The sequence below is a fragment of the Aedes aegypti genome, chromosome 2, assembly GCF_002204515.2.
Source record: "Aedes aegypti strain LVP_AGWG chromosome 2, AaegL5.0 Primary Assembly, whole genome shotgun sequence".
NCBI classification, from domain to species: Eukaryota; Metazoa; Arthropoda; class Insecta; order Diptera; family Culicidae; genus Aedes; species Aedes aegypti.
The window spans coordinates 88374517-88390161 of NC_035108.1; the positions used below are offsets into that span (position 1 = coordinate 88374517).

Genomic DNA, 15645 nt, shown 5'->3' on the forward strand with positions numbered 1-15645 from the left:
ACTTCCCACTCCAAATTTCCGGCCAGATGTGTAGAACAGACTGCTACGTCGATGCATGATCCTTTACCTGTTGTTTGATTGTAGTATGTTGGTTCTCCGCTGTTAAGAATCACTAAGTCGTTTTTGTCAAATACTTCTTCTAATTCTTTCCCTCTTTTGTTGCTAAAACTGGAACCCCATACTGGATGATGAGCATTTATGTCTCCCACTAGTAATACAGGATTTGGGCCCGCAAAAAGTGCTTCAACTTCCGATATATTAAGGTTTGCTCCGGGTGGGAAGTAGACATTTATGATGGAGAAATTCAAAGGAGGACCAATATTTACTTTAATGGCTTCTAACGTGGTCTCCATTTCGATTTCTACGTTGTCAATGCCGTTCTTAACTGCGATCAGTACTCCTCCAGACGCTCGTTGACAGTTAGGCCGTGGTCGGTTATAAATGGTGTATCCTGTAATCCGAGGCTGAGTGCGTTGAGAGCACATTGTTTCTTGCAAACATATCACTAGTGGTTTTCTATCCTTTATTATAAGGTCCAAATCTTGTCTTCCTGTCTGTATTCCTTGGTGTTCCATGATAATATTGCGGGTTGTAGCTTAGTTGCTTGATTTCGAATCCTGCTTGCTTGGGTGGTGCCATTTCTTAATTGTGCTTCATTCGTTGCGGCGTAGTTGGCAGAACTCCGAGGCAACTGACAGAGCACAGGTGGGAGTGTAACGTCCTCGCTCTCGTTCCTTGGACTATTCTCTCCTCTTCTGAAGAGTGGGGAGACTACTTTCTCTTCATCTAACCCCAACCAACTTACCGTTTCGCTCCTTCCTTCATCACAGATGTCGTTCTCGGTGCCATTTCCGTTGCTTCGGTCCATATCGTTATTTCCGTCATTTAGCATATTCCTTTCACTGGTCATCTCTATGTTTGGGTGGCCTTCCTCGCTTCTTTTGGCTAGAGTTTTACTTTTCCTTGTTGATTGGCTCATGTCCGCTTCTGCTACTTCTGCTTCGGTCGGTGTCATCTCCTTCCTTTTCTCTTACTGTTTTCACACTTTTTGCTAACGTTCTTTTTGATTTCCTACGAACAGCTTTAGCAACTGGTGCATATTCTTCACTCTCGTTATTGTTGTTCACAGATTGCGACTCTGCATTAGACATTTCTTCTTCACTGATGGAAAATTCATTTCGCTCCTCAGTATCCATTTGTTGCTTTGCTGGACCGTTCTTGAAGTCGTCAATTATCTTTCTGAGTTGAATTACTTCTTCGCGCAGTTTAACTGTTTCATCCTCCTTTTCCTTTTCAGATTTTTGTGACATCACTTCCTTGAGGTTTGCTAATTCTTCCTTGAGTTTTCGAATTTCCACGTCCTTTTCGTTTTCTTTCCTAATGTCTTGAATCCTCGCCTGCGCGCCAGTCACAGCAGAATACGAACGATCTCCATGCATTCGTTGATATTCTTTCCTGGCTTCGGCAAAGGACACACCACTTTCAACTTTTATTTTTATAATTTCCTCCTCCTTCATGTACAATGGACATTTCTTACTCGCCGGTGAATGACTATCATTGCAGTTTTTGCATGCAGGCTGTTGGGTACAACTTACATCTTTTCCAAGTGTATGAGTACCGGAGCATACTTTGCACACGGGTGTGTTCTGGCATCTCGTTTTTGTGTGTCCGTAGGAGTAGCAGTTGAAGCATAACATTGGTGCCGGATAGAACAATCGTGTTGGCACTCTCAAAAGTCCGACGTTGATGTACTCCGGTACTACCGTTCCATTGACGGTCAGTACTAGTGTCGCAGTATTCACTTTTTGTCCATTTTCGTAACGGGTAATTCTTCTCACCTTGCTAATACCTTGTGGTGCCAACTCCTCCAGTAGGTTCTCTTCAGTCATTTTGATGGCCGCTCTGCAGGTGATAACGCAGTTTCTAACGTTCAGCTTTGGGTGTAAGACTACCTCAACCTTAGTTCCGTCGATCAATTGTTTCATCTTCAGCAGCTTTTGCGCTTGATTCACACTCCTGGTCGTTAGTACATACTTTGTATCCTTTTCTTCGGTGTTGGCAGCTTCAACGTTTCCTCCACAGACTTGATTGATAGACTTACTGAGAATGAAAGGATTTTCTGGCAAGTTTTCTCCTTCAGCAGCTCGTAGAGACAAAATAATGCGTTGCCCGTGCATTCCTTGTCGATCCATCCATACTGGTATGGTTCGATCATTTCTATCCGCTCCATGCTTCGAATGGCCACCCCAGGGTGGGTCCAAAGACGAAATAGCTGTGGCCATATTGGCCAACAGCGAAGAGTTAGCTAGCTTCCTTCTGTCAGCTTTTGTTTGCTGGTCACTCAAATTGAATATTCTACACTCCCAACTGCATTCTTGCCGTAGCAAGTAACGACTACCCTTTTACCTAGAACTACTATATCACCCAAGGGTTGAAGGTCCAGGTGAATAGTTTAAGCGCGCGTTCACAGAAAATCAATTTCGATGGGGACGCTTGGTAGTTCTTAGTCACTACGATCTCCACCACGCAAACAGTGGTTTCTCCACAAACCACGGAGAGATTTGTTTCTGGTGAAGCTGCCGATTGCGCCTAGCAGGTGGCAATGCACTGGGCAGCGCTTCTTCGTGCTATGTAGCACGCAAGCGTGCGCTTGCTAGTCGACTTGTGTACAATTGTCTACAGCAAACTGGACTGGTGTTTTGCTTTTATTGACACTATTGAAACAGTCGAAATAAGCAAACTAAAGAATGCTAGTAATATTTTCCGCGCTCTACTGACTCTCTGAACTCTCGTACAAATGGTATTCTTGGAAGCTTAATTTTCTGTCACTTATAACGCTTCGAAAAAGTTCTTAGAAAATTCACTTCATATGCAAACAAACTTGTCTGTAATAGGGTTACCAACCAAACTCAATACGATTTTTGAGAAAGTTGATTTTTAAGCTTTATTTTCGAAATATAAAAAAATACAACATATTTTTTTACAGTGTATATTTTTTTCCAGATAGTCCCAACAATAACCTAAAACTTTGCGCAAGACACCAAACTAATCGGACAAACCGTTTCTAAGTTATATTTTTTGAAAATTTTTAAGGTTTTTTTTCTTAGGCCCTTCTCAAAAGTAAGGCTAGAGTCAAAATGGCGAACCGATGATGCAAATAGGCATTTTTGGGCATAAAGAAAGCATGTGCAAAATTTCATCCAAATCAAAAATTATAAAAATGAAATTTGGTAAAAAAAATCGTCATTTTCTGTGGAACCGCAACTTTTCGACCTAATTTTCTATCTCGCTTTTCTGACATATGATATGATTTTTATCATTATGAATGAACGTAGCACGTCGTTCTAACATCAAACTTGAAAACTAGTAGGAGGAAAATTTAAAACATTACCATTTTATGGTCTTAAGACGAACATTTGCTTAACGTGTCCATTGTGCTCCTAATTCCCCTAATTATTAAGCAATTCAAAAGAGTTACGGAATGGCCAAGTGTTGTGACTTATTACGCAAATAAAATCAGTTGCGTAATAACTCTTACGACAGTGCAGAAAAAAAACGGTTTATGACGAATTTACACACTTAAATTATTTAACGGATTCCTGTAAAATCTCAACAGCTTAACAGTTCGGTGAAATAAATTAACGGAGTACGGTAAATTTTTACAGTATTCGGTGAAAAATCACCGGAATCCGTAAAATTTCGACGGAATTACGGTGTTTTGTTCAACCGAACTGTTCAGCTGTTGAGATTACGGTAAAATTCACCTTAAGAGCTTAGTGTATAGATTTACTTCATCGACAGAAAGATTATGTAGACCCGTAGACACTTTAACCCGTAAAAGCCTGAGTAAAAGGAATAAAAAACTAAAAATTTTACCACTCAGCGAATAATTAACGGATTTGAATTATTTGTTGTCAGTATACTCGTGTACATATATAGTTTCTTAAAGTGGTCAAAGCATCTCGGGAATATTCTTGTGGCCGGAGTTACCCCGGTGGTTCACTGGGTTAGGTCGCAATCGAATGTACATCGTTTTTTTTTTCTCGCTAGAGTATTTGGTCTAGATTTTCATAATTAGAAGGTTTTAAAATATTCTATCGGTGAAATTTTGTCCATACATTTTGTATGTATTTAGTATGAAAAATAGCTAAAAAGTGGAAAAAATCAAAATATCACCGATGGAATATTTTAAAACTTTCCGGTTATGAAAAACTAACCCAAATACTCAACTCTAGTGAAAAAGAAATCCAATGTACATTCGATTTTTATAGTCGACTGGCTCAGACATAGCATGGATCGGGTGGAAAGGATTCTGTGCTTCTGTGCCTCTGAAGCCAAATCTATTTTCCGGAATCGGCTATAATGTGGCAACTATATCAAAAAGTTTTATGAAAACGCATTAGCGTAAACCATTTGAGAATCGATTGAATTGGATAACTATGTGTCCTGCATTTGATTGATCTTACAAATGACCATTTTCGGATCTCCAGGACGCCTCAAATTCACGATAAAGTGATTAATTTCCATCTAAACATCTGTGTCAAGCTCTACTTTTAGAGAATTCAAATGGTTTAGTACCCAACAAATCAATAGCCGGTTTTTCAGGGCAATAAGTCCGAGTGGCCACATCCGGTACATTCTAAACGGTGAAAAATATTAATTTATAATGTTACATATAAAATGCAAATTTAAGTTGGAAATTGGAAATAGATAAAGATAACTTAGCATGTCCCAAAAATCGCATTTTTTTCTACCTGGCTTGACTCAGTTACCCGCCGGAATAACCACGGCCAGAGTTCTTCTGGTCACTTTTAGAAACTATATATGTGTACCAGTACAATGACAAAACATTTTTTGAAACTATTAAATATTCGTTGAGCTATAAGGCTTTTGGTATTTTTGCTTTCACTCAGGCCTAAATAGGTTAATCGTATTCGCTAGCAAACAGAATAATGAAACAACATTGGAATAATATAATGCTAAGCTAATGAAGTGTTCATTAATGTTATGTATTGTGCATCTTGTTTCAATGTTAGATAATTTGCAAACAAAAATCTTTACCAGTGTGATTTTGGTGCTGAATTATTCACCGTGGTGCACCATCGCGATATCTTTTGTGCGGTGTTTCTTCGACAGGGCTGAATTTTCGGTTGAAACTTTAACATGGTGTCGAGCTTTAACAAATTCCATTAGCTTTCTGGCAGTCTTCCGCTTCAGAGGAAGTTGGTGAGCTGTTTTATGCAAGTAAAAATGTAATCATTGTGGGCAACTGTGCGTGTAAAGCCCTTTTCCGCCCTTGAATTCAAACATCACGCTTCTTCAGAGCAGTGCCTAAAGCTGTACCAGCTTCAAAGACAAGCAGCTTGACGAAACAAGTTGAAAGCTCTGCAAATTTACCAAGGAACCGTGAAAACCGAGAAGAAGGTACTTTCCCAGTATGGTTCCTCTTTCACGGTGACCATCCCATTAGGGAACTTCAAACTTCAAAACCAACTAAGCAAAATGATACTCACACTCCCCATATGGGACGGCCCCAAGCAAGTAGTGGGCGGCAGGACACACTGAAGCAAGACAGTAGAAATAATAAGATTGAGTCTCGCTCCTCGAATGCTACTGGTTGCCCTTCAAACGTCATATACATGTCCAGGGGGCTTTATTTCTGCTCACTCTGGTGGAACGGAAATGGTCGAAACCTCTCGCCACCCAATGTCTGCTAGTGCGTGATGAGTAGGGTGTCCCGAAAATAAAAGAAGTTTCAAAAATGTAACTTGCTCAACCCTTGAATGATAGATCATAGTGTCAGAAGAAAGAGCATTATGCATGAAAACTGAATCGAAAAATGTGTAGATGTTAATTTCAACTTATATTGAGCTTAACACCTACCGAAAGCTTAACATTACATATATATTTCGCAATTGGATTAAATGGACAAATTGATGTGAAGATTTGCGAAAAAGTTACACGTCTTCTCAGTGATAATCGAACTCACGACTCCCCGATCTCTAGTTGCAACTAGAGATCGGGGAGTCGTGAGTTCGATTCTCACTGAGAAGACGTGTAACTTTTTCGCAAAACTTCACATCAATTTGTCCATTTAATCCAATTGCGAAATATATATGTAATGTTTAGCTTTCGGTACTTGTTAAACTTCCACTCGGCTGGTTAGCCATAAATCACGATTCATAATTAAAAACAGGTATATATTGAGCTGTTCGGTAATCGAATCCGCAAGGTTTTTAAAATAATCAACTCAATGCGCAATAAGCAGGTAAACTCAACTCATCTGTAAAAAATATGAACTGCTATGGCAAATGAAATGTAATATGTTGATAACAAAATGTTAATAAAATCTTAATTTTTTTTTTCAAAATTAGGATGATAGTGTTGTCTAACACAGAACACTTAGATATAAGAAATTAATGTAATGTTTGGAATGAAACTAATAAAGAAATTAAAAAAAAATAAAAACTCAAAACGCGTGCTAAAGATGGATAAATTATGAGTGATTTTAGGAAAAATAGAATTCTCGTTCCCCACTCAGGTGGTATTCGAACCCACAACACTTTAATCTATCATATGATGGTTGAACAAGTCAGCTTTCAACACTTTTATAATATTTTCAGGACTCCCTAGTACAGCCGCCAACAAAACGAACCAAACTTCCAAGACTAACGGGCCTTCCTCTCCTTTCTTCTTCTTCTCTGTTCTCGGTACTTCCTGCGGCAGTTTCCGTAAGCTCAACCATGCTGCTGACCACGGAGGAGTCAGCCGCCCTACAGCCTTACTTTGACTTTGATGTACAGCGAAATCTTACCGTCACCGTAGGCCAGACGGGCTTCCTGCACTGCCGAGTGGAACGGCTCGGCGATAAGGACGTAAGTATAGCACAGTTTATATCTAGGTATATGCCCAGAGTATAATATAAATACGACATGACAAGCCAAAGCAACTATCAACGACCCACGCAAAAAAAAGAAACAAGAAATGAAAACGGAAAAAGTTTTACGCGTATATTGTTCCCGATGATTTACGAGACTGGATTATTGAGGCAGTCTCATGGTGGAGGAAATGGCTGCACGGGCGGTGATGAAAATATCGATTTTGCCTTTGAAGGTCGTAAAACTTAACAAGTTGATTTTATTTAATTCTTTGTTTTCTGTTAGAAGTTTCACAAGTTATCACTTATCTTAATTCAGAAGAATACTATTTCATTTTATATAAGGACATTAAATCTAATTAATTCAAAAGCCTATCTGGAGACCAATAGGCTGATGTGAAGCTCAAGGAATATTGAGCTGCAATAGAAGCAATTTTTGTCCCACATGGGACGCGATGCAACGAAAAAAAAGAAATAAAATGTTGAATGATGATTGCCAGATTGATTGCCTTGCATTCTACTTGAATTAAAAAACATAACTCTTGCTATCATGGAAACTAAAAAAAGTTGAAATGCTACATAGGAACTCGCTACAAATACTTCCATAGTCGAGTTACAGTCGATTCTTCACAAATGTCTCTGAAGGAATTAAAAAAAAACTTGGTTTATTTTTTTATTATGAATATTACTTAGGAATGATTCTTGTCAGGCTTGTGAGAGATTTCAGAACGGGAAAATATGAAGATTTAAGGTGGAGATGAATCGAAGCCAAAGTTCAAATTTTCAAGAGGACGGATCAGGAGAACCAAACATCCGTTCGAGCTGAAGTTAAGTTTCAGCTTGAACGGAAGTTTGGTTCTCCAGATCCGTGCTTCGGAGTCCTTGCAGGACAGAGTTCTCTCAGAGTTCCTCCTGAGCTACGACTCCAGGAATTTCTCCGGAGTTCCTCCGGGAATACCTTTGGAACTTCACCGGTAATTTATTCTAGCTCCTATAGAAATTCCTCCTGTTCTTTCAGCAATCCTTCTTGATTGCATTACCTCCGAAGTTTCTCCAGAGCTCTATCGGGAATTACTTAGGATTTCCTTCATAGTTCCTCTTGATTTTTGAATTTTTTCACAATTGCTCCGATTCTTCGAGATTTTTTTGAAAACTTCTCGAATTCCTACAAGAATTTTTTTGGAGACTCTCCAAAAGCCTCTCCAGAGTTTCTTGGGGATTTTTTTTCAAAGTTCCTCCAGGAATTTCTCTGGAGTTTCTCAAAAAAGTTTTTTACAGTTCCTCAAGGAATTTCTTCGGATTTCCTCCAGGAGTTCCTTTAGAAGTCCTCTAAGAATTTCTTCAGAGTTTCTATTGGATATTCTTCAGAATTTTTCTAGAAATTCTTCGGAAATCCTCCGGGATTCCATCAGGAATTTTTCTATAGTTACTTCCGAAAATTCCCAGATTTCCACTGAGAATTCTTCAGGAAGTGTCTCAAGAGTCAATTGTTCCGAAGTTCTTTCATTATTTCACATTCATTCATCCTCCAGGAATTTTTTCAGAGTTCCTCCAGGAATTCCTTCAGAGGTCTTCTAAAAAATGTCTCAAGTGTTCCTCATGGAAACTCTACTGAGTTTCTCCAGTAATTCCTCGAAAATCCTTCAGAATTCCACTAGGAATTCTTTATGAAGTTACTCTGAAAATTCCAGATTTTCTCTGTGAAATCCTAGAATGTTCCCTTAAGGAATCCTACAGAGTTCCTCCAAGAGCTCCATTGAGATTTTCTTAAGAGTGCCTTCTGGAATTCCTCCGAAGCTCCTTCAGAGTTCTTCTGGAACCCCTCCAGAGTTTCTACAGGAATTCCTTTCTTCCAAAAAATCTTCCGGAGTTCCTACAGTAATTCTTATGGAACTCATACAACTATTCCACGTGAGTTCCTCCAGAGTTCCACCAGGAATTGCTCCGAAGTTTTTGCATAAAACCATCCGGAGTTTCTACTGCAAATCCTTTGGATTTGATCCATGGCGGAAATACCTCGTCTTATGGAGCACCACGGGGAATTCCTTTTAATTTCTTCCAAAATTTTTCAAGGAATTTCTTCGTAGTTCCTCAAGAAATCACCTTGGTGTTCCTACAGGAACGCCTCCGCAGTTTCTTTTACAATCGCTCTGGAGTTCCTCCAGCGAAACCGCCAGAGTTCCTCCGGGAAATCCTCCAGAGTTGATCTGGGAATTCCTCCGAAATTTCTCGTCTCTCGAGAAATCCTTAGGAGCCTCCACCGAAAATTCATCAACAGTTTCTTCTAAAATTCCTGCGGAATTTCCCCGGAGCTCCTCCATGCATTCTTCCGTAGTTCCCTTAAGATTTTTTCCACGAGTTGCTACAAGACACCCGCAGTCAGATCCACCAGGTATTCTACCGGAGTTTCTCCAGGAACTCTAACGGAGTTCCTCCAAGAATCCCACCAGGTGTTTCTCCAGAAATCCCCCTGAAAATTCCTCCAAATATTTTTTCAGGAGTTCCACCATAAATTCTGTTGGGAGATCCTCCAATAATTTCGTTCCTTGTAGTTCCGAAACTTTCTTCGGGAGTTTATTCAAGAACCCATTGAATTCTTTTCCTCCGGAGGTTTTACGACAAGTTCTACCAAGAATTCTACTACACAGAGATGTCTGCGCAAGACGTCAAGATTTCCTAAGTCCGTCAGAAATTCCTCTATGTGTCCATTCATCTTTTTTGCCAGGAACTCCTTCATAAATTTCACGATATTTTCCAAAAGGCATTTCTCTGGTAGTTTTTCCGCTGTTTTCCACAAAAAAAATTGCTTTTCTATCAAGCTATTTCCCGGAGGAAGTCTAAAGGAATTCTCAGAGAAACTCCAGGGCAACTCCTGGAGCAACACCGGAAGAATTTCTGGAGAAATTCCAAAGGAATTCATAGAGTAACTACGAAGGAATTTCTGCAGAAACTCCCGAGGATATGCTGGAGGAACAATACTGAAATCAGAAGGAATAACTGGTAGAGCTCCAAAGGAACTCTGGAGTAATTTCTGGAAAACAGCTGGAAGAAATCCTAGAGGAACTCCGGAAGAATCAGAAGAGGAACTCCGTTGAAATTCCTGGAGAAACTCTGGAGAAAACCCGAAGGAATTTCCGGTAGAGCTCCAAAGGAACAACCGTGGAATTGCTGGATTAAATATAGAAGAATTACGTCAGGAACTCCGTATGAATTGATGGAAGATCTTTGTGGCAATTCCCGAAGGAACTCCGGAGGGATTCCAGGACGAACTGTTAAGGAATTCCGGAAGAATTCTTGGAGAAATTCACGAAGGAACTCTGGAGCATTTCAAGAAGAAAATCTAGAGGAATTCTGAGTGGAACTCTGGAGGATTTCCGAGGAATTGCTGGAGGAACTCTGAAAAATGTCTGGAGAAACTCCGAACTTTGGTGAAAATACGAAGAAATTCCCGGCGAAGCTCCAGAGGAATTTCTGTAGAAAATCTGAAGGAATTGCTAGAAGAACTCCGAAAAAAAAAATCCATAAGGAACTCTGAAGAAATTTTTGGAGGACCTCCAGAAGAATTCCTTGTCGAACTCCAAAAGCTTTGCTGGAGGAACTGCAAAATATTTTCAAGGAAAACTTCGAAGAAATTCCTGATGGAACTATAAAGGAAATCCCGGAGGTACTTTCTGAAAATTTCTGGAGGATCTGCAAAGGAATTCCTGGAAGAACTCCGAAGAATATTTGGAGGATTTCCGAAAGAATTCCTGGAGGATTCATTATTAAATTTCTAGCAAACGTTTTAAAAGAATTCTTGGAGAAATTTCTAGAGAAACTACGAAAAAATTTCCTAAGAAACACCAAAAAAAATTCTGGAGAAATTCCGAAAGAATTCCTGAAGAAACTCGAATGCAAATCCTGGAGGAACTCTGAAGAAATTCTTGAAGGAATACACGGAGTAACGAAGTTACTCTGAATAAATTTCCGATGGAGCTCTGGAGGATTTCCAAGAGGAAGTCTGGAGGAATGCCCGAGGCAATTCTGAAGGAATTCCTGAAGAAACTCTAAAATAATTCCAGCAGGAACTCCGGAGAAATTGCTGAAGGAACTCTGAAAAAACTGTTGAAGGATCTGCTGAGGAATGAATGAGGGAAACCCGAAATAAATCCTGGAGGAATTTCTGACAAAACTACGGAATAATTCCAGAAGGAGCTATGAAGGAAATCAAAGGATATCCCTTTCAAGCTCTGGAGGAACTCCGGAGGGTATGCGGGATTAAATCCAGAAGAATTACTAAAAATAACTCCGGAGGAATTTCTGGAGCAACTCAGGAGGAATCACCGGAGAAGCTACGAGAGATTTCTCGGAAGAAATCTATAAGAATTCTTGGAGAAACTCTGGACAAATTTCTAGACGATCTCCAAAGGAAATCCTGGAGCAACTACGGAGCAATTCCTGGAGGAACTCCGGAGGCGTTTCTGGAGAAACTCTGGATGTGTTTCTGAAGGAAGTTCAGAGGCGTTTCTAGAGGAACTCCGGGGCAATTGCTTGGCGAATTCCGGAGAAGTTCCTGGAGAAACTAAGAAAGAAACTTGAAGGAATCCCCGATGGAGCTCCGGAGGAACTTTTCATTGATTAACGGGGGGAAACCCAGAGGAATCGCTAGAGAAATTCCAAAGGATTTTCTGAAAGAAACCTGGAAAAATTTTAGGAGGAAATTCAGACAAAGTTCCGAGGAATTACTTTTTGAAATCAAGAGGAATTGCCTGTGGAAATTCGGAACAATTTCTGGAAGGACCTAAAATATCCTAGAGGAACTCCGGAGGTATTTCTAAAGGAACTCTGGAAAAATTCCGGTAGGAAGTCTAGATGAATTCCCGGAGAAAATCTTGAGATATTTCCTAAAGAATTCTGGGGGAATTCTCGGAAAGAATGTAGGGAAATTTTTGAAATAGCTTCAGAGGAATTCCCAGTGGAAATTTTTGAGGAACTCTGGAGAAATTTCAAAAATAAAAACAGGAGGAACTGTGGAGGAAATGCAAAGTTTATAGTGGAACTCCAAAAGAATTCCCGGAGGAATTTCTGGAAAAAAGCAGGAATTTCTCCGGGGGTATTTCTGGAGGAAATTCTTGAAGGAAATCAACGGTCCCGGAGGAAATCTTTGTGATAACCTTAGGAGGAGTTCTTGGGAGAAATCTCCAGATTAATTCCTGGAGAAAATTCCCGGAGGAATTTCCGGAGGAAATCCCCAGAGAAATTCCTGGAGGAAATACTCACAGCAATTCCTGGGGGAAATCCCTGGATTAATTCCTGGAGAAAATCCTCGGAGGAATTCTTTGAAGAATACCCGATTGAATTTCTGAAGCAAATCTCCGGAGCAATTCCTGGAGTGAATCCTGGAGGAATTTTTGTAAGAATTCCCGCAGAAATTTGTGGACAAAATCCCCGGAGGAATACCTGGAGGAAATCCCCGGGTTAATTCGGGGAGGAAATTTTTAAAGGAGATTTTGCAGGAAATCTCCGTATGAATTTCTGGAGCAAATTCCCTGAGCAATTTCTGAAAGGATTCTCCGGAAAATTTTCTGGAGGAATTCCTAGAGGAAATACCCGGAGAAATTGCTATTGAGATTTCCCTGAAGTATTCGTTGAGAAAATCCCGGAGTAGTTCTTAGAGGATATCTCCGCAGGAATCCTTGAAATCCCGGGAGGAAATCCCCGGATAAATTCTTGGTGCAAATCTTTAGAAACTTCCTGGAAAAATTATTTCGAAAAAAAAAACGATAAAATTTCTCAACAAAATCTCTGGAGGAATGCTAGGAAAAAAATTCCTGTGGAATTTCTGGAGGAAATCCCAGAAGGATTCTCGGGAGGAAACCCTCGAAGGTGCTTCTTGAGGAAATCTTCAGGGATATCTCTGAAGAAATCCTTGAAATTTCCGCAGGACTTTCTGCAGGAAATTTCCGGAGAAATTCCTGAGGGAAGTCACCGTATAAATTTCTGTGGGAAATCTCCGGACAAATTCTCTGAAATAATCCCCGGAGGAACTTTTTAATCAAATTTCCTGAGGAATTCCTGGACAAAATCCCCGGAGAAATTGCTATAGGAAATTTTTGGAGAAATGCATGGAGAAAATTCCTGGAGGTATCATTCGAAAAAAAAATCCGGATGAATTTCTGGAGAAAATCCCCGTAAGAACTCCTGGAGTAAATATCCGGAGGAGTTTTTGGTGGAAATCTCCGGAGGAATTCATGAAAACAATCTCTGGTGTAAATCCCCAACAAAATTCCTAGAGGACATCCCCGGATAAATTCACTGAAAAAAATCCCGAAAGAATTCCTGTTGGAAATCCCCTAATGTATTCCAGGAGGAAATCCCCGGAGAAATTCCTGGAGCATATTTGAAAAAATATTCTCTTTTTCATTTGGATTTACAAACACTCCCCTTCGTTTCTTGAATGTTTCTGACATCGTTAGCATTTTTTCGGCATCCCTTGCTTTCCCTCCTTCCTTTTTAAATCACTTCGACTTTTGCACCTTCACCTGTTTCAGGGAGAAAAATCTGAACTGGTAAACAAACATGTGTCAAACCAGATTTGGAACCGCTGAAATCTTGGTTCAAATCTGACCAAAAATGGACCAGGCAGTAGAACATCATTTGCTACTCCGGTGCAAGCTATAATTTTTACATGGTTCAAAAATTTGAAACAATGCTGTGATTTGGACCACCGGTGTAGATGCCCTAAGGTAGCCTCAAGGAAGAAATTATCTAAATGATTTTTATATATATGGGAAAGGATTATTTTATGGAGGAACGTGGTAAAGAAACCCTAGAGCAGTGAAGTGTCAAATATACAGTATTGGTTTGAATATTGAATTGTCCTATAGTCCTTCAAAATATATCCAGTTGTTAAAGCTTAGGTTGAAATTCAAATAAACACAAAAACCTTAAAAAGCATAGTTAAAGCTTCAATATTTCTTCTAAAACTTTGCATTTAGACCACAAAATTTACCTTATGAAATATTACATGAATTTCTTGAAAGATATTTCCATAAATATTACCAAGCTAAAAAATTTTTGTTTCGGATGTTAGTTTTAAAATTCAACACACGAATTCTCGAGAAATTCCTATAGATATTCTTCAAGAAGGGTTTTCTGGAATTTTTCATTGAATTATTCAGTGATTATAAACAGGCTTCTCGAACGGTTTATATCTTTCATTCCTTCTACTAATTAAAAATAAACCTTTCAACATTTTGTTAATTAACAAAAATCTATGAAACTATTTTAGGCAAATCTCTTTGCATTCTGCCAACAATTTTGAGGCCATGAGTATAAAGTTCATTTTTTTAATACATTTTAGAATATACTCCAACCTCTTGTTACAACCTTTTTTACGACGGTTCTTTGTACGACCGAAATTCAGATTAACGACTGTTTTTATAAATGATTAATATCTTAAAAAGTATTCAAAATAGAGGGTCATATTCGGCAAAATTGTTCAGTAGTGGTCATTGAAATGCGGAATTCTGCCACCAGGTGGCGCTAGTGAGCATCGAAATTTTGTTTTGTGGATATCTCAGGATCCTGACCATGGATGGCGTCTTCGGCAAAGTTGTTCAGTAGCTCAAGCGCTATCATTATAAAGGCCATGAGAGTCAAAATTTAGCCAGCAGGCGGCGCTAGTGAGCATGAAACCTTTGTTTTGCTATTATCTCAGGATCTTGGCCACTTAGAAAGATGGCGCCTTCGGCAAAGTTGTTGAGTAGCTCAACTTTACTTAAGACGCCATCTTTCTAAGTGGTCATGATCCTGAGCAATCCGGAAAGTACAAATTCTATGTTCACTAGCGCCGCCTGGTGGCAACATCTTGTATCTCTTAGCTATAATAATGATAGTCCTTGAACTACTGAACAATTTCACCGAGACGCCATATTTCTAAGTGGTCAAGATCCTGAGCTATCATCAATACAAAAGTTTCATGTTCACTTGCGCCGCTTGGCGGAAAAATCTAGAATTTCTTGACTTGAATAATGATATTCCTTGTGTTACTGAACAACTTTGCACAAGACGCCATATTTCTAAGTGGTCAGAATCTTGAGATATCCGCAAAACAAAAGTTTCATGCACACTAGGCAGTACCAAGTGGCGCAATTTCACTTGAGCAGTGTTGCCAGCTACGATAAAATTTTGAACCCTTCATGAACTGCTGGAATACAGTTGAAGAGTATTGCTATGTTGCTAAGCATTCTATTTTTCTATTCCTCTCAAATTTTGTGGTTTTGATCTTTTCTTTATTTTTTTAAACAGTGTTGCCAGCCACATGAACATTTGTGCTTCGGCCGACTGTATAGCACACAACATTCCCTTCAACTACGGTGATCATTCGGTATCGTTACCTTTAAAATTTATTGGTATTTGCATATCACACCCCCATATAATTGGCTCTTTTGATAACAATCGAGCAGTGTTGCCATCTATTACCAAAATATGAAAACTTGAATGGTCATTTTGGAAAGTTCTCAACCCATGCTTCAATTTTGCCTCCTGTCAGGTTTCCTTCAGTGATTTCTGTAAGAATCTATCCCAAATTTATTACACTTCAACCACATTTTTCGAAAGACTTTTGAAAGAATTCTTCCAAGCTTTTAAAGTGGTGAATAAAGAAGGATGCCATTTTTTTAAGAAGGGGCTTTCGATGCTCACATTACTTATTTCAAAAATAACTGGAACCATTCCAGAAATATAATAAATTTTTACTGTAGTTTATCGAGGAATTCAAACCGAAA

The 15645-nt window shown here is 39.3% G+C and overlaps 1 protein-coding gene across 3 annotated transcripts in view; it reads left to right on the forward strand.

The window, feature by feature from the left end:
* LOC5571839 (zwei Ig domain protein zig-8) overlaps positions 1–15645 on the forward strand; it is a 372596-nt gene that overhangs the window by 247651 nt on the left and 109300 nt on the right. For all 3 annotated transcript variants that reach the window (XM_021841480.1, XM_021841482.1, XM_021841481.1), the window contains one exon: positions 6727–6875. In XM_021841480.1, the coding sequence (XP_021697172.1) occupies positions 6727–6875 (149 nt within the window). The remainder of the gene's footprint in view (positions 1–6726; positions 6876–15645) is intronic.